Below are 20,048 nucleotides of genomic sequence, written 5' to 3'. Positions count from 1 at the left end.
CACCCTCACGAAATACGTAAGGTGTAAAGATTATTGTATTTATTTTCAAAGAAACAATTATGTGTTTTACTAGAATTCATACTAGACTCGGACTAGCAGTCTTAGATTACTAGTATTTGGTATATTTTTGTTGGTCAATACTCTAAGGAAATGTTGGTGTTAATGAGGAATTAAATTTAAACAAGTCTTATTGTATGTCAATAAACAAGTCAATGAAATGACCGATGTCTTTCTCTGTGATCTTTTGCCTTTAATTTTGCATATCATAGACAAGACATACATGTACATGAAACTAGAACTCAGATGAAAAAGTCAGTTTAATAAACCCTCAAAGCAGCAAACATGTCAAAGTAGCTTGAAATCAAATCAGAAGATCTAAAAAGAATTTCTGAAACAGGTGTGTGCGCTGTGAAACTGCCGAATAAACCACTTGCTTAGCATAACGGCAAACAAATATGGCGGCGCCCATGGACGAGAGCGAAACCAAAATAGGGTTTGCTATCGCACACCTGCAACCGAATGGTTTCTCCTTCAATTCACTTCCGGGTTAGGGGTCAACCATCTGGTACCGCACAGTCACGGCGCTCCGCTTTGCTTTCAAACGCTTTGTGCGTCTTCGCTCCATATTCCGACCGAAAAGCAAAGTTTGTTTCGTCATGTCTGCCATTAAGTACCCAGAGGCAAGGAGAGACGACTCCGCCATAGACGACTATCATGGCACGAAGGTATTGTAGCTCTACTTTTTGTCTGTTAGTATGGGGGAGGGGGGCGACAACATGCGTGGAAGTTGGCAGGTCTCGAACAATGCATACAGGACCTACCTGTTATATACTAAACATTTAACCCGTTTCATACAGGAACTTTACCTGTTGTATACGAAACATTTAATCCGTTTCAAACGGGAACTATCTGTTGTTGTATACCAAACATTTAATCCGTTCTACTTTTGAACTGATAAGAAAGGATGGCATGAATGAAAGATGTTTTTCTGTGTGTGGTGCAGGTTCCTGATCCCTACTCCTGGCTGGAGGACCCAGACGGAGAGGAGACCAAGGCTTTTGTGGAGGCACAGAACAAGATCACCGTCCCGTACCTGGAGAAATGTGCAGTCAGGAAACAGTTTCAGGCGAGGTACATGCATATTCATGTCAAAACGTTATTAGTAATAACTCATCATCATCATATCGGGCAGCTTGCCCGGACTAGGGTTGCTCTTTCCCTCCAGGCAACACGGTCCGCCATTAGTTGGTCTAAATGTTCAGTCCTCGCTCCTACATCCCCAGCAAGTTGGTCTATGTAAGTCCTTCGGGGTCGTCCGACACAGGAATGCCCATGAGTTGGCGCCCAGAGCAGGAGTTCGCTTACAAGCTCTTCTTTGTAACTAAGCCATAATAACGTTTGATTTGTCCATATGGGTGTTTCAGACTAGATGTCTCGCATTAGAATGTGTGCTTTCTCAGGTGGGTATGACATAAAAAGAAAACTTAACAGTGTATTCTACATTACCCTCAAACTGTACCTACTAGTAACAGTTTTTCTGTGACTTCCTTTCTTGCCCCCTCCCAGGTTAAAGGAGATGTGGGACTATCCCAAGTACGGCTGCCCTTTCAAGAGGGGTTCTCGCTACTTCTACTACTACAACACCGGGCTCCAAAACCAGAGGTGAGAAAAGAGATATTTAATACATACATGTGCAGAAGTAGCATTTGATGGCCAGGTGGCTAGGCTACCTAACAGGAAATCTAGAGGTCACGGGTTCAATTCCTGGCATCCCAGGCTAGTTATGTCCTTGTGAAAGGCACTTAAGTTTAACACATCTTTCTTGCAATAAAGGCAGTAGAATTACATGTAGAGGGGCGATAGGCTTCACCTTACAATACTGTGCCCTAGACACAGTGATAACAACCCACTGTCCCTACGGCCTCAAAAAGGGCCTTAGGCTACAGGACTACAATGTACCTTTGCCTTTTTTGCGTTTCGGCGCCTTCGCGCCGGAATGCAATGTCCTGGCTTTTACCTTCGATGCATGCATAGCGCATGCAGGATGCTTCGATGCATGCTCGAAGCATGCTGTTTGGTTCAACACTGTGTCGCACACCAGAAGACCTTATATGGTAATACGTTCCCAAATCCTTGTATAGCCGTTGCCTTATATGGCAAGGGAGCACGAAAAGGCAGGCAGGCTAGATTTGCATGACACACAGGAGGGCGACCGCATGTAACTGCTACAACTGTTCAGAAATATCATTGCATTGTGGTTTCGGACTTTGATATCCTGAAAAATGACCATATTACATCTATTCCACAAGATTGCAGAAGAAAAAAAATGATTTCGTCAAGAAAACGACCAAAAATCGACATAAATGATACCATATACTAGTAGTGAGGTTATAGCATTACGTACAGAGAGACGGGTTACGTATCGCAGCTTAGCCCATCTGGCAACGCGAAGCACTTCGGACCTAGAAGATCCGTGTTCGTGTCCGTGCATGGATTTTTTTTTTCTTTTTAGATATTGAATATCAAAAATATATATTGATATTATATTAATCTATCAATATCATATTTATGAATATCATTTTTTCATTTTTTTCATTAATAAATAAAGAAATATTTTATATTTGTTATTTTTAAATATTCATTTAATATATACAAGGCCTTTGTCTTATGAACAGGACTTCATAGATTCCAAACCCGGCATTCAAATTTTTCTGTTCATTGTAATGGAAAATACCGTGCAGCGGCTCCTATGCGCGGTAAGATGATTCTTGCAAAACACTCGCCACTAAACTTCTATCCCCGATGTAAACAGAGGCTCTTGATGTTGTTTGCAAAACAGCGATCCTTTGTTACAGTAGCAAATGCTCCATTGTTCAGTATCGACTTCATTCAGACAACACGGACGTGGAAAGTGGCGCCGCTCGGCACAAAACTATGGGAATTTTCATGAATTTTAGCAAAATTACCCAGGAAAATAAGGAAGAAATGTTGTAAATGCGGAAACCAGAATAATACGGATGAGGTAGCTGTTGATTTGTTTGACATTTGGTAGTCATTTTAGATAGAACCTTAGCTGTTATGAACTTCTATTTCACTTAATTACCATAGTGCTGATGATTCAATGGTGCTTTTTCAAATTTTATGTTTTATTGCGTGCCATGTACATAATTACATTGATAGCTTTTATAATGAGCCTATTGTACATTTTACAAATAAGTACAAGTTGTAGGCCAAGACCAGCTTTTTCAAAAGCACTTAAGTTAAGTGACGTAACTTCAAAATTGCTTTCCCCAATCTGCCTTTCTCTATTAAAACAGTACTCATTTCCCAAAATGACAATTTTTCTTATAGACTGAACAGCCCTTGAGTGACTTTCTCTGGCAGATTTTACTTCAAGTAAAGGGAAAAGACAATTCACACTCATAAACGTAGCCGAAACGCCAGCTTTTTTGAAAAGCTCTTGTTTGATATACAATGTATGTGTACCGCTTAACTGGTAGCAAAACAGCAAATGACTCTGAAATGGCAACGTTTTGATGTGTTTTGATATTACCATTGTTTGGTAAAGAAGAGATCAAGTATTTTCTTAAGCTTGTTAGTCATACAGTTTGCATAACAAATTACAATAGAATATTTTGCTGTATTGAAAAATAGAGAGTGCATGTGTAGTGTACATGTATCATCAACTTTTCCAAAAATGTTTTTGGTGTAAGAAAAGAAATCTCCCTGAGTAATTTCAAAAATGTATGTTCATAATCATAATTGACCTGCAGTGTGCTGTATGTACAAGACTCCCTTGATGCTGAAGCCAAAGTCTTCCTGGATCCCAACAAGTTCTCGGAGGACGGTACTGTCAGTCTTCGCGGGTCGGCCTTCTCCGAGGACGGGGAATACTTCGCTTACGGGATAAGCAAGAGTGGCTCTGATTGGGTCACTATAAAGGTTTGTTACTGTCAGAAAAATGGAGGTATCATTTTTGTTGTATTTGTTTCCGCATATTTTGGCCGGTAATAACTTAACCTTTACTCATATTACTGGCTTTAGCACACTGAAGTAGCCATTTGGCTCCCAATTCCCTATTGGTTACAGAGTTAGGTAACAGGGAGAAGGTTAAGAAGCTAAGGATTGTAATTATATTTGGTAGGTGGGTAGGTCCTGTCACTGATAAATTTCAGAACATTTTAATGGAATTTTTAAAAGAAGTACATCTTTAGAGCACTTGCTTGCAATTTATCTACAAATGTTTGGCATGTTGACTATGTACACTATTTGTGCATGTATATGATTGTCGCTTTTTTAAAATCTATTTCCTGACATCATTCACAGAAAATAATGGTGCTGAGACACGGTATTGTACAGGTTTTGACTTCATTTGTCTTTTATAAGAATGACAGAGTTGAACCACTCCTTCTTTGATACCTTTTCAGTACCTCTTACCTTTTCTTTATTCCTGACAGTTCATGAAGGTGGCTGGAGCTGAGCAGCTGCCCGACACCTTGGAGTATGTCAAGTTCAGCTGCATGAGCTGGACCCACGACCACAAGGGCATGTTTTATAATGTAAGTCAGTACACACATGCACACACACACATGCACACCCACGCCCACAAGGGCATGTTTTATAATGTAAGTCAGTACAGTACACACATCTATAGGCACATACTGTACACACACACACACACAAACATGTACACACGCAAGCACACACACACACATGCACAAGTGCACACACATGCACACTCATGACCACAAGGGAATGTTTTATAATGTAAGTCCGTACACACATGCACACACACACACATGCACACTCACACACACCAGGGCATGTTTTATAATGTAAGTCAGTATACAAGTGTACACCTATAGGCAAGTACACATACACACATACGTACACAGTCTCTCACACATACACGACCACAATGGCATGTTTTACAATGTAAGTCAGTACACACATGCACACACACACATGCACACCCACGACCACAAAGGCACGTTTTATAATGTGAGTCAGTACACACATGCACACACACACACACACACATACACACCCACAACCACAAGGGCATGTTTTATATGTAAGTCAGTGCACACATCTTTAGGCAAGTACACACACACACATGGACATGCACACACACACATACACGCGCGAACGCGCATCAACAGACACACACACACACACACACACACATGCACAGGCACACACACACCTGACACACATACACACACAACCACCAGGGCATGGTTTAGAATGTATGTCAATACACACATGCACAGGCAAGTACACATACAAAGAAGCAATGTCATGTATTATAGTTTAGTCTACACAGAAAGGATGTCAACCATTGTATGACTTTTTAATGAAATTCTATCCTGAAAATTAATGAAACACTGACTAAGAATCCTGTCTTGTGTGTGTGTTTTTTTTTACCACAGAGGTTTCCAGAGCCAGAGACAAAAGCTGATGGAACAGAGACTACAGCAAATCTTCATCAGAAGGTATGTGTACCAAAACATTCTATAGATATAGATTCTATAGATTAATTTTCTACTTTAGCAGCAAATATATCAAATTTACCATGTAGTGAACAATATGACACATAATGTTCACTCGTGGGCTTGTAAATATGTTTCCAATGTTAAGCTACTATAGTAAAAGATATCTTTGCATTAATGTAGTGGCATAAAATGCTGAAATTCTGGTATTTATACATGGCTATGTTGGTAAAGCATTTGTGCATCAGGAACACAAAAAAAAATGATAATATGAAGAAGTAATTATCCATGGTTTAGAGTTAAGGACTCAGCACTGAACTTGCTGCCTTGTTTTTAGCTGTACTACCATGTGATTGGTACTGACCAGTCTAAGGATGTGCTCTGTGGAGAGTTTCCAGACCACCCAAAATGGATGCCGTAAGTATTGATACTAGTTTCATTCTGCTATATATGCATCTGACAGTGTGACCTTGAGCCAGAAATCTGCAGAAATCTGGGCCTTGAGCCAGAAATCTGTGACCTTGAGCCAGAAATACCAAATCCCTATGATTTCTGGCTCAAGTTCCAGATTTCTGCAGATTTCTGGCTCAAGCCAGTCAAGGTCACAGAAATCTGCAGATTTCTGCAGATTTGGGCTAATCCCCAGGGAGTCATTGATGGCGGTTACATATTTCTTACATCATTTTTATGTATAGTTTACAATATTAGCCCAAGAAGATGGTAGGTTGCTGAGATATGGGAGGTCAGTCCGGAATTAAACTGGAGGGTGTAAATTTTGTTGAGAACTTTGATGCTATTAAATCCAACGTTTCAGTTGTATGGTATTTCTGATGTCTTTGACTTCTTTTGATACTGTTGCTGATAGTATGTGCATACTTCCATTGGAATGAATGGACAAACTTTACTGCTTGACAATAGTACATTGTACAATGTATGGCAACAGCTATTGAACAACTAGTTAGTTAACGCTTTTTATAGAAAAAAAGTTGTTCTGCCAGTTCATTCTAGTGACGCTGAAGAAGAGTGATAGATTAGAGATTGATTTGTCTTTGAGTAATGTTAACCTGACGTTTAAGGCATCGCAATGGCGTAGTGGCAGGGTGTTTGGCCCCAGAACCCAGAGATACCGGGTTTGAATCCGGGTTTCCCTGATTTGTCCCGTTGACGCTGTGCCCTTGGGAAAGGCACTTTACACGACTTTCCCCACTTTACTCAGGTGAAAATGAGTACCTAGATTCGGTTAGGGATGTCCCTTGGATAGGATGTTAAATGGAGGTCCCATGTTGGAGGAGAGCCACACCTCAAGCACGTTAAAGAACCCAACACACTTATCGAAAAGAGTAGGGGTCCTTCCTGGTGTGTGTGGATCATATGAATCTGTTGGGATATGCAGCTTGTACTCTTTAGTACAAACCTGGTGTGTCACGCCTTGATGCGGTTTACCAGGTATGCAATGCAAACAATCAAAACCTGTACAGTAGGTCTAACCTTCATAAACTTAATAGTTTTATGCTATTTTTCTCAGTGGCGCTGAAGTGTCTGATGACGGCAGGTACGTTATCCTGGCCATCAGGGAGGGCTGCGACCCCGTCAACCGCCTGTACTACTGCGACCTTCAGACTGTGGATCACAAGGTCACAGGGGTCCTGCCCTGGGTCAAAGTGGCGGACAACTTTGACGCAGAATATGAGGTAAGGCCTTAATGTACTTCATGGAAAGGCTTTTTTGTCACTAGATGTCTCTTTAGCAACATGGAATGAAAATGGAGAAGAATCTTGCAGTTTTTGACTTCTTTGTTTTTCTACTTGACAGTACATTGCAAATGAAGGCACCGTGTTCACCTTCAAGACCAACCTGAATGCCCCCCGCTACAAACTGATCAATATCGACTTCAGCAAACCAGAAATGGTAAGTTTTCTTGTGTGTTTCTTCCTTCATAGAAGGGAAAGATATTGTTTTTGCTGCCTTTCTTTCTCTCCTTTTTCATGTCCTCTTCCGTTCCAAGCAAATAAGGTCAATGACCTGGATCAGAGGGCTGTCACAATGGTTACTGGTTGAGTAGCAGGCGCCATGTGGTGTTTGATTACATTACATAGCAAGTCTTCAGGTATGACAGGTCTTTCAGGACCAAGGACAGGGATAGCAATGTCAGTGTGACCATCATTCAGTACCAATGACAGGGATAGCAATGTCAGTGTGAACATTGTTCAGTACCAATGACAGGGATAGCAATGTCAGTGTGAACATTGTTCAGTACCAATGACAGGGATAGCAATGTCAGTGTGAAGATCATTCAGTACCAATGACAGGGACAGCAATGTTATTGTGAACATCATTCAGCACCAAGGACAGGGATAGCAATGTCAGTTTGAACATCAGTCAGTACCAAGGACAGGGATAGTAATGTCAGGGTGAACATTATTCAGTACCAATGACAGGGATAGTAATGTCTGTGTGAACATTATTCAGCACAAAGGGCAAAGATAGCAATGTCAGTGTGAACATTATTCAGTACCAAAGACAGGGATAGAAATGTCAGTGTGAACATTATTCAGTACCAAGGACAGGGATAGCAATGTCAGTGTGAACATTATTCAGTACCAAAGACAGGGATAGCAATGTCAGTGTGAACATTATTCAGTACCAAAGACAGGGATAGCAATGTCAGTGTGAACATTATTCAGTACCAAGGACAGGGATAGCAATGTCAGTGTGAACATCAGTCAGTACCAAGGACAGGGATAGCAATGTCAGTGTGAACATTATTCAGTACCAAGGACAGGGATAGTAATGTCTGTGTGAACATCATTCAGCACCAAGGACAGGGATAGCAATGTCAGTGTGAACATTATTCAGTACCAAGGACAGGGATAGCAATGTCAGTGTGGACATCATTCAGTACCAATGACTGGGACAGCAATGTCAGTATGAACATTGTTCAGTACCAATGACAGGGATAGGATGTCTGTGTGAATATCATTTAGTACCAAGGACAGAGATAACAATGTCAGTGTGAACATTATTCAGGACCAATGACAGGTACAGCAATTTATTGTTAACATCATTCAGTAACAAGGATAGAGATAGCACTTTCAGTGTGAATGTTATCCAGCACTGGCAAAAGGCATTGTTCACAGGTTGAATATACTTAGTAAATTCCAATTGAATGCAAACAAATGGCATTCTACTTAAATATAGATTCCATTGGAATATAGGCAGATTTCTTTCTAATAGATAAGCCATAATGTTAAACCTTTTCAATATTTCTAGCAATGTTTGAGCCTAAAGTCGTTGCCTTCCAGGACCAGTGGACAGACCTTGTGCCGGAGAGTGAGACTGATGTGATGGAGTGGACGGCCTGTGTCAATGAGGACAAGCTGGTTCTCTGTTATCTTCACGATGTCAAGGTACACTAACCCTTCATTATCAACCTGTCATCCTAGTTGGTTTGTCAGGGTTTCAATTAGTGGTACGTACCTAGACCCGAGTTTAGGTTTAGGTTTGGACTCGAGTCCAGAGGTTTAGGTTCAGGTTCGGACTTGAAAGTCCGGACTTAACCAATGGAATATGCGTGCTACGAATGTTTTTTTTCCTGTTTCGTGTGAAATTGCATATTGGCATATATTTTACAAGCAATTTGAAAACTATAATATACCGAATTATATACAGTCAGTAATTAATGCAGAAGTTTATTTATAAACACAAAACAGCAATGTTTTCATATTTTTCCAGTGCAAATTTCACGATCTAAGGAAGCTTTAAGATGGTTTAAATCAAAAAGGAGTGTAATAGCCAGAGATTTTTTTTCAAGTCCGGACGTGTTTCCAGATGTTTAGGTTTTTTTGGACTTGAACCTAAAGGTTAGGAACAGGTCCGGAACCGGTCCGGGATTTAGGTACGCACCACTAGTTTCAATATCACTAGAGGAGAGTACATGGGAATCCCTGTAAACTGAGGCTACTTACGTTATACCTCGTCCTCATGACCTCCATGAAACGCTACCGATTCGAGCTTTTGATGAATAAACTATGGTTCAAACAACCAACCAACCAACAAACAAGCAAACAAAAAACAAACAGACAAAACTAATGCCTTTGTAACACAGTTAAAGAGCTATAGTTTTATATATTGCAGCCAGAAGGTCACTGAATTTGAATTTGAGACTCGAGCATATTTTTTACCAGGTATGTTTATAAACTCTCAACGTATTGCGAGTAGAGACAAGGGAGGTATAGACTAATAAGTTGCATTTTTTTCCCCATCCTTGCCGCTAAATCACAAAGTGGGAAGAAGAAGAAATGGTAGTCGTGTTCAAGAAAGCATCCTTGTCGAGATGATTACGCCACAATACTCATAAGGACAAGTTTACTTTGAATTGAAGATTGAAGCAAACATCATTAACATGTTGTCAAAGATAAGAAAAAGAAGTTACAAGAATATTTATTAATCAGTGACTTAGAAAAGGTAAAGAGATACGTACCTCCAAATTTTCGATGTCTACTGTATAGATCTTGATCAAGGAGTGACCTAGTCTCCGCAAGGAGGTGGGGGAGGCAGGACGATCTTCACAAGTCTCGTCCTAGTCTCGTGTTCTCGCGAGACTAGGTGGCTCTGTGATCAAGATGTACAGTAGACATCGAAAATTTGGAGGTGCGTATTTCGTTACCTTTTCTAAGTCACTGATTGATGAATATTCTTGTAACTGTTATTACACGTGACTGATGAATCTCTTCAACAATAAGAAAAAGAAGATTGCATAACAAGGAAGTCTATGTTGAATGTTAACCAGTTTCTTTACTACATCACTGGTTGCACCCTTTAGACGGAGCTGTATCTACATGAGTTGAAGACAGGCAAACGTGTCACCACCTTCCCACTCGACATTGGCAGTGTGGTGGGGTACTCCGGCAGGAAAAAGGACTCAGAGATCTTCTACCAGTTCATGTCCTTCCTAACTCCTGGGGTCATCTACCACTGTGATCTCACTAAGGATAAACTGGAACCAAGGGTAGGGTATAGTTAGTAAATATACTTACGGTGTTGTCACAATCGGGGTACATGTAGGTCCAGACATGACTGGAAAAGAGTTGTCTCATTGTTTCAAAGAGGGGTGGAAACCCAGCAGCCCCATGTATGAGGGAGCTTTATGTGTCTGCTTGAAGTGTCAACCTCTACGCGTAAAAGAACCCAACACACTTATTGAGAAGAGTAGGAATGATCCAGTGTGTTTGCCCAAAATGTGAGCCATAGTTAGGCCGCACTGCACTACTAGCTATTTGAAAAAGCTTCATGCTTTACCTGTGAAGGAAACTAGAAAAAAAATCAACTTTTTTTATTTATTTATTTATTTATTTCGATTTACCACATTTGTGGAAGGATTGACATAACAGGTGAACTATCACCTTTTCAAGATGTCACCCCAGACCGGACTGTAAGGTTTGGACCATCGCACACCAGGGTATGCCCCTACTCTTTTTCGAAAGGTGTGGTGGGTTCTTTAACGTGCGCGGGGTGTGGCTCTCCCCAAACAGGGGACCTCCATTTAACGTCCTATCCGAGGGACGTTCCTAACCCTAGATGAGCTAGGTACTCATTTACACCTGAGTGAAGTGAGGAAAGTCGTGTTAAGTGCCTTTCCCCAAGGGCACAACGTCGGGGCGCAAGTCCGGACATGTCTCTAGGCACACCGGGATACGAACCGGGGACCCATTGTTTGACAGCCGAGTGATCTACCACTGCGCCACACAGATGCAACTACAACTACTGTATGCCTTTACCTTTTGATTTTAACAGCTATTGCTGGTGTCGTGACCCACACATAAAACATTTACAGAACATGTAACAAGATATAATTACATAGACTAAGGCCCTACAAATAACAAAGTGTTTACCTACCTACATGTACCTACCTAGTACATTGACCTCCAGGTCATTGCGGGATAAGGTAAACATTACAATATTTGATATTACTTTTTGACTTACATTTTGTAATCACCTTCTGTTTTGTAGGTCTTCCGTCAGATCAAGGTGAAGGATTTTGACCCCAGTGGTTTCCAGACAGACCAGGTGTTCTTCACCAGCAAGGATGGGACCAAGGTTCCCATGTTCATCGTGCACAAGAAAGTAAGTCTTAAGTATATGTTAACCCAGCTGAGAATTTTCATTCAGCTTGAGTAAAACCTAATATACCAGCTCAGAAAAGAACAAAAAATAGTTATGCCTTCAAGTACCAGTCTTTTTAACCTAGGATTGAGGTCGTGTTTTTTGTTTTTCCCATTATTGCCCCGAGATGTCAACATGGGCTCTTATTTTTTTTATATGGTTTTTATTGGTCAGAAATTACCTGCAATGGCACCCTTGCTAGCGCTGAATTGATGCAGGGTATTACAGGTTTCACACAATACTAATACACAACATACATAATAGCCTATCCACAATTGCATTTTTGTGTGGAACTGTCGCTAGGGTCTGGGCGGCTGCCATTCGGCGCCACCAGGTGACCTCAATATGACCTTCCCCAACCAAAGTCAGGTACCCATTTACACCTGGGTGGAGTGAGGAAAGTCGTGTAAAGTGCCTTTCGCAAGGGCACAAGATCGGTGAAATGACAGGATTCGAACTCGGGACCTCTTGGTTATGAGTCGAACGCTCTGCTGTTGCGCCACACGACATTATAAATGTGTGATTGTGAATAAAGAACATTGTTATTTTGGAATGAATGTTTTGTTTGCGTTTCAAGATATTTCCATGACAGTTATAAATCAGCCCACCCTGTTCTGCTTTATGGGTATGGCGGGTAAATAAGGCGTCAGGATTTGGCAAGGGATATTTGGGTAACTGAAAAAAACAACATTTTTTGTAACATATTGAATGATTCGTGTAATGAATATTTTGTTTATGTTCCAGGATATCCCCATGGATGGCAGCCACCCTGTCCTCCTGTATGGGTATGGCGGGTTCAACATCTCCATAACCCCATCCTTCAGTGTCTCCAGAATTGTCTTCATGCTGCACCTGGGCGGCATCCTGGCTGTACCAAACATCAGGGGCGGAGGGTAGGAATGTTTAACTGTCTTCTTAACCTTAAGCACACTGAAGTAGGCATTTGGCACCCCATTCTCTATTGGGTACAGAGTTAGGCAGCAGAAAGAAGGTTAAAAAAGGAAGCTTGCAGCAGCATTTAGTCTGTTACATTCATTTGATACAGGTTAGACATCTAGGTAATGAGGCATGGAAAACAAATGTTACTCAAACAACATGGATAGAATTTGTTTCAAGGATTGTCTTTATGCTGGGTGGTTTCCTGGCAGTACCAAACATTAGGGGCGGATGGTAGGGAGGTTTTACTGTCTTCTTCAAAAAGGAAGCTTGCGAGAGCATTTAGTCTATTACTTTGATTAAGGTTGACATCTAGGATACTATATTAGAGCATCAAAACTTGATAGATTTTTGCAAAAAATTTCATATAGCATCCACTATCTTTCATCAGTTACAGAGGAACTGATTTCATCCTCAGTCACTGATAAAAGACAGCTATCTGAAACGTCTGACCATCACCAAAATCTATCCAGTTGCTTGAGTAACTTCTGTATTGTGCATTTGCTTTCTACAAAGTAAGCTATAAAGGAACATTTTCCGTGAACATGTTCCTAAACGTCTCTGATTTTTGCTGTACAATCTCCTTGGCCACAAACAATGACCAATGATCACTGTAGTGTATCAAGCTTTCTATATGTCATGAGATGATTTTATTGTCCTGCATCCCTGTAGTGAATATGGAGAGATCTGGCACAAGGCTGGTACTAAGGGGAAGAAGCAGAACGTGTTTGATGACTTCCAGTGTGCCGCAGAGTACCTCATCAAGAACAAGTACACTTCGGCTGACAAGTATGTTTATTTATCTAGATTTACCACATTTGTGGAAGCATTGACATAACAGGTGACTATCACCTTTTCAAGATGTCAACCCAGACCAGACTGTAAGGTTTGGACCATCGCACACCGGGGCATGCCCCTACTCTTTTTCGAAAGATGTGGTGGGTTCTTTTACGTGCGCGGGGTGTGGCTCTCCCCAAACACGGGACCTCCATTTAACGTCCTATCCGAGGGACGTCCCTAACCGAAGCTAAGTACGCATTTACACCTGAGTGAAGTAAGGAAATTTGTGTTAAGTGCCTTTCCCAAGGGCACAACGTCCGGGCTTATATCCAGACATGTCTGGGGGTAAGCCAGGTTCGAACTCGGGTTCCCTTGTTTGACAGCCGATTGTTCTAGCCATACGACACCACTAAATGTCACAATAGTTTTCTTTAGAAAAAATATTTTAAAGCTGTGTGGAAGACGGGTTTTGGGAATGCATGATTGTGTATTTGCAAGTTCAGTCAAATAAATTATTTTCTAAGCAGAAGTTTTGGTTTAGGGGGGCTAGTACTAGTAGTGGCCACAATCTTTTTTTGTCTGCATATCAAAAAAAGATTGGCCACTACACTACTAGACTCTCCTCGACTTGAACCTCTGCTTGAAGAATAGAAATTGATACCAAATTTTATCTCAAATGATATACCCTTTTGTAATATTTTTTTCTTTGTATTGTCTAATTTTTTTTTTTTTAATTTCTTGTTCAACATGTTTGAAGTTCAACATCACACATGGTTGCTGGATGTAAAGGGACACATTGTCACTGAAGAGCTTGATTACGCTACATCCCGTGTAATGTCCTGTACATTTTTGGACATGCCTGACTGAAATCGAACAAAAACACACGGTGCAATGGCCTAGTGGGTAGAGTGTACGCCTTGCATACGGTAGGTCGTGAGTTCGAACCCCAGCCGGGTCATACCAAAGACTTTAAAGATGGAACATACTGCTTTCTCTGCTTAGCACTCAGCATTTGGGAAAGAGTATGCAAGTTAAATACACACCACTACCAGTGGACGAGCCCCCTGCTATAGTGATTGCACAAAGCCGTGTGGCCCAAGGGCTACTGAAACGGAGATGGGCGCCACCCTATGCACCATCGGTGCGGGAAGGAACTTTGACTTTTTTGATTGAAAATCCGATATCTGTTCTGTAGGATCACCATCAATGGAGGCTCCAACGGAGGCCTGCTGGTGGGGGCCTGTGTAAACCAGAGGCCTGATCTGTTCGGCTGTGCCGTGTCACAAGTGCCGTAAGTAAACTACATTGTATATGGGATGCATGGCCCTGCCGTTTTACTAAAAGATAATCTTTTAGTAGGGTCGTGTGGTGTAATGGTTAGGGTGTCACAAGTGCCGTCAGGAAACAATATAGGATGCATACATGTCCATGCTCTGTTTTCAAGATAATCTTTTAATATATAGTCGGTCAGTCTATAAAGACTATGACAGTACTGCGTTAACAAAATTTCAAAAAAAGAAAAAGTCAGTTTTAATAGGGGATGTGAAATGCTTTGATCAGGACTTAGAAGATTGATTATGATTGAATATGCAATTTCGATTCATTGTATTAGAAAACATCTTTCCTTGAGATAAAACCCAAGTGAAGTTGCTTGCCAATGTTGAATCAGACCTAAAAAATGTAAGCATTTTCACCAATTAGCTCACATGTTTTACCTAATGCATCTCATACCAATGTTGCATTGGGAATGTGGGGAAATTGGCACAAATTCGAAAAGTTGGCACAATTTCCTACTGCACTTTGCCACAGTCCATTGCAATACCCACTTTATCTTCTCTCAATGTGCAATTTACGTGGCTGCTTCAATGTTATACTGTGTATTTCTTTAAACACTTTGTTGAATATTTTGTGTTTTTGTAGTGTTATGGACATGCTGAAGTTCCATAAGTTCACCATCGGCCACGCCTGGACAACAGACTTCGGTTGTTCAGACGACAAAGAGGGCTTTGACTACCTCATCAAGTAAGCAGTCTCTTTCAAATAGAAACAATTCCGTCCATTGCCAGGAAAATATGTAACAACTGAAATCATGCAACTTTTCAACATAATTTTCTTAGGTATGCAACCTTATTTTTCTTCTCTACAGACGTTTGGACAACCTGTCGGCTGTCATCTTCAGTGCAAAGTAAACCTGTCCTATTGTGACAAGTTTCCTTTACATTGCACTGCACTTATAGGAACAGTTTACTTTGTACTGATACTAGTGATAGGACATTAATTTTACATTGATTAAGACATCAGACAGGTTGTCAAAACATCTTCGGAGAAGAAGAAGGTTGCGAACCTTAGAAAGCTATGTTCATTTGATTTATCAACCTGATGAAACTATTTATGTATTATGCAACTTGTTGACATCAAGCAATTACCCTCTATTAGGTACTCCCCTCTACACAACATCAAGAAGCCGACAGACTCTGTGGTGCAGTACCCTGCTATCCTCCTGCTGACGGGTGACCATGACGACCGTGTGGTCCCTCTACATTCCCTCAAGTTCATTGCTCAACTACAGCACACTATGGGTAGTGACCCGCAACAGGTAACGGATTGATAATGTTATTCAGTATTCTCAAAAGTGCAAGCCTTAGGTTAGGAGAAATTTGTAACAGTAAAGGGACTTGATGTCGTTGTTGTATTCTGTATGTCATATCCACCCCCCAAAAAAACACACGTTTCATTGCGAAAAGCGCCAGAAGTTGGAAAAATTTTGTGTCCTCAGAGAAAACATGAGTTCCAACGTTCCAATACTTATTTAAATTTTTGAGAGCTGCACACGTAGCGCAAGTGTATGCAACTTATTTATGGAAGCCCATGTGATACAGACAGAGGCATGCATCCTACCATAAGATAAGGACCGGTCTGGAACACACGTATCAAATGTTATTGAGGCCCAGGTATGACATAAAATTAATGGTGTATCATCCTTTGTACAGTCCTGTTGTGGTTCTTACATTTTGAAAACTGATGGCTGTATTGTTGATGAACGAAGACCTCTATTGTACATTCGTGCCCTGAGGGGCTAGATACAAGTCGTCTAACCTACCTAACATGTACAAGTATGGTGAAACATATACAGTACATAGTTTAGATATACATGGCAGACGAAAATGATAAGCTAAGCTAATCCAGTAGAATCAACTTCTTCTTGCTTCTTTGTACATGTGTAGATGTATGAACAGATCATGTTTCTTATACAAAGGTTGTCTAGACGCAATTGACATTGTGTTCATGTTTCCTATAGACCAACCCATTGTTCATACGCGTTGACACCAAGTCTGGACACGGCTTTGGGAAACCAACAGCAAAAGTTGTAAGTATTCTTCCATCTGTTTCTGTGTTGACAAAACCAAAAATCTGCTTTGTGTAGTTTTTTTTTTTTATTATGTATACTTTTTTTAGCAAATTTTGCTCATTTTCAGCCTTCACCCTGCTGCATGACCTACATTAGCATGCTGAAGCTTAAGAGAATACAAAAAAACATGATGCTCTTTGTGTTTTGCTAAAATGTGCAATATACATGTATTATGTGCTTGGTAACTTTGTATTATGCTTGCGATATCATGGTCGAATTAGAAAAAACGTTTTTTGCATAACTGGGAGACCCTGGTTCAATCCTTGGTAGGACATCTTGGTTGGGGGTGCACCTATATTTTGGAAGGGACGTAAAAAGGGATCCCGTGTCGAGGAGGTGCCTCAAGCACGATAAAGGGGACGGGCTAGCAACCCCTCCCTGTAAGGAAACTTGCTGTCCTACATGTATGTGTCAGTAGGCACTACAAGGGTCTGAACAAGGGCCTGAATGTTATATTTGCATAAACAGTTGTGATCGTTGGATCCTAATGGTGTTCGCCATTATTTTGGGCCACAAAATGCTTCTTGTCTGCTACTATATGTATGTACTTCCTTGGCTTAACACAATCTAGACTTTTCCCTCTCACTCATGACCACAAGGAAAAGTTACAGGAAAATAGGGAGCCATTTGCCTACGAATTTCCCTTATCCCCTGAAGATCTTTGATGTTGCCATACAAATGAAGTTGACAAACTGGCGTGTTTCTGTTGTTTTTTTCCTCTTAAATTTTGTATTTTTCTGCTTGCAGATTGAGGAAACTTCGGATATCTACGCTTTTATCGCGGAAAACGTGAAGTTAGAATGGCGGGATAAGTGACTCATATCTCAAGGAATGTGTAAGAAACACTCGGCTAATCTTTAACGGCTGTTTTAACAAACAGTCACTGTCCAAATGCAGTAAAACTGTTCTTATGGATGCACCAAAGGCCAAACATTACTCTTGTTCCTAGTAGTTTGTAAACTCTTTCTACAGCTTCTATTGGTCATTAGCAAATATGTCATCGGTGAAATGCCATATGAATGTAAAAGAGAATGTCATTGGCTATATTAGCCTCCATTGCAAACTCCCTCTGTTTTCTTTTAAGTTACAGTTTTCCTTATCATGCAAGAAGACATAATAAGGAAGATGTAGCTTACATATAAAAGAAAACAGCGAGAAGGGAGTCTGCAACAGAGGATAGCTATTACCCTTCTGTTAAAACGAAAGGGCTGATCTTTTCCACGTAAAGGACATAATGTACGGACTACAGTAACTTGTAAAATGATGTAACATACTAGGCTTGTGCCTTTGGTGCATTAAGATTGCTGTTCATCAGCCTAAACTCATTGACCACTCCACTTGCTGTGCTTAAAGGAACTCAGTATGTTTTTTCTTCTTACTGCAAACATTGCATCGGTTCGATGAATATTACACATGATTTTTGGGTCCAATATGAAGCTTCTTGTGTGTGTTTGTGTCTGTGTGTGTTTCTAAACAAACTACATGGTAACTCAGGAAAGATTTAAGACAACAATTTTTTTTACGTTATTAGGTATCTTTTATCTTCATGTAACTGCTTAAAGTACATGTAGATTGTTGACAGAAATACAACATTATATCACAATGTACCTGGTTTTTACAATATACATACATGCATACAGGTTACTTTTATGTTCAAACACCATTTAACCAGATTTCTATTAAAACGACTAATTTCTACACACCTGAAATAGCCATAGAATATGGTAGTTCAGAAAGACCTAATTTTTGTGTGTGTACCTTAATGTAGGATTTTTTTACACATGGTTGGTGCTTCTCTAAATTCATATTCTATATGTGTAGTATCATTACTCTAGAAAGCAGTACTTGACTCACAGTATAAGACAGTGTTCAAGTCTTTAGACCCTCATTGCTTCAGTGGTCCCCAAGCTACTCATTTAGTCAAGCATGCACTATTAAGCATACTCTCCTGTGTACGGGTAGGTCATTACCAACAGATAGATAAGCCAGTACTTGATTGGATGTAAAAATAGCCTCTCTACAGCTCTGTTTCTTCTAGTAAGGGTCTCTGGAGAACATCTCATTCTGTAGTGGTTGGCATATCAGGTAAGGGTTGGTCGGTTAGATGGGTAGATAAGATCCAATTAAGAAGAGGAGTTGAGTTGTCTGCGTGATATACATTACACATCAGTTTAATGAGACTGAGATCAATATATAGAGTTCTAGACCCTTCTTTAACTATCCCAACCCTTAGATCTTGAGTTTTCAGTGCCCTTGCCAAACTGTTGTCTAATGTAGCATTAATGCCAGAAATACTTATGCAGCACTAATGCTTGGTTAGTGCACACTGCCATGGTAATTTCATGGTAATTATGGCTTTCCAAATACCAGTCCCTCAATATCCTAGCAGCCATGCCTTGGACCAAGGCTTGAACCAATTAGTTGGCATCTTTCCATGCCAGCATTAGTGCTTTCTGCCACGGCCTTTAGTCATGCTTGACCTATACATTAGCACCCTGCAACAGCTGGGTTTTTTAACAAGGGTGGACTGTAGTTAGGGGGCAGAGGGTTAATTTGGTGTGACCACCCCTACTGGCACCAGCCAGGGGAAAGGGGGAAAGGGTTTCCACTTCCCCTTCAGTCCAAGAAGACTGGGTGATAAATGATGATTAATGGACAGGGGTGTATGCTGGCATTAATGCTCTGTTCCAAAGGGAGCAGAGGGAATCCAGCATTAATGCCCAATGTGCTCCGCTAAGGAGCGCGTAGTGCGGCATTAATGCTACATTAGTCAACAGTTTGGCAAGGGTGTATCATTACTCAACTCGGAGTAACTAAGATAATTTGGATACTGTATTAATTTTGCTCCATTAGCTATCATACAAGTAACAAACAAGTAAGTAGCTAATCTTTCTGGAGTGCAAGTCAAACAAACATATATCTAACAAACTATATCAATACATACAGATATTATAACTGACAAGCTAAAATGTAGTATATGCACGATGGAAATAACAACAGATAGAGATTTCAGTCCTTTAGTTTATGACATGCAATGTACATTGACATTTATAACATTGCAACAATACCTCATTCCTTTCCCACTATATACCACGTGTAGCACATACCTTCGTATGTTGCACATACCTTCTCCCTTTACAAATGCTTCACCTATCCCTTGACTCGATTGTTTTTGGTCTAGAACATTCAAATGCAACAAAGTGTATTTGCAAGTTCATGCCGGAAGGCTAATTGCACGTACAGGAAATATGTACATGTAGAAACACAGG

At 40.6% G+C, this 20,048-nt stretch overlaps 1 protein-coding gene across 1 annotated transcript; it reads left to right on the top strand.

Annotated features, from left to right (window-relative positions):
* Positions 1-532: 532 nt before the first annotated feature.
* LOC136424127 (prolyl endopeptidase-like) lies at positions 533-17,649 on the top strand. Its single transcript, XM_066412572.1, has 19 exons — positions 533-725; positions 1,004-1,131; positions 1,567-1,662; positions 3,774-3,942; positions 4,458-4,559; positions 5,433-5,495; positions 5,830-5,909; positions 7,018-7,183; positions 7,305-7,400; positions 8,795-8,899; positions 10,315-10,500; positions 11,502-11,615; positions 12,399-12,547; positions 13,263-13,379; positions 14,566-14,661; positions 15,291-15,392; positions 15,807-15,966; positions 16,669-16,737; positions 17,527-17,649. Exons 1-19 carry the CDS (start codon positions 657-659, stop codon positions 17,593-17,595), a joined length of 2,136 nt encoding a protein of 711 aa, XP_066268669.1. The 5' UTR covers positions 533-656; the 3' UTR covers positions 17,596-17,649.
* Positions 17,650-20,048: the final 2,399 nt, after the last annotated feature.

This window comes from Branchiostoma lanceolatum, chromosome 18 (assembly GCF_035083965.1).
Source record: "Branchiostoma lanceolatum isolate klBraLanc5 chromosome 18, klBraLanc5.hap2, whole genome shotgun sequence".
Classification (NCBI taxonomy): Eukaryota; Metazoa; Chordata; class Leptocardii; order Amphioxiformes; family Branchiostomatidae; genus Branchiostoma; species Branchiostoma lanceolatum.
The sequence above is the reverse complement of the archived record's forward strand: the minus strand, read 5'-3'. Positions and strand labels throughout refer to the sequence as shown.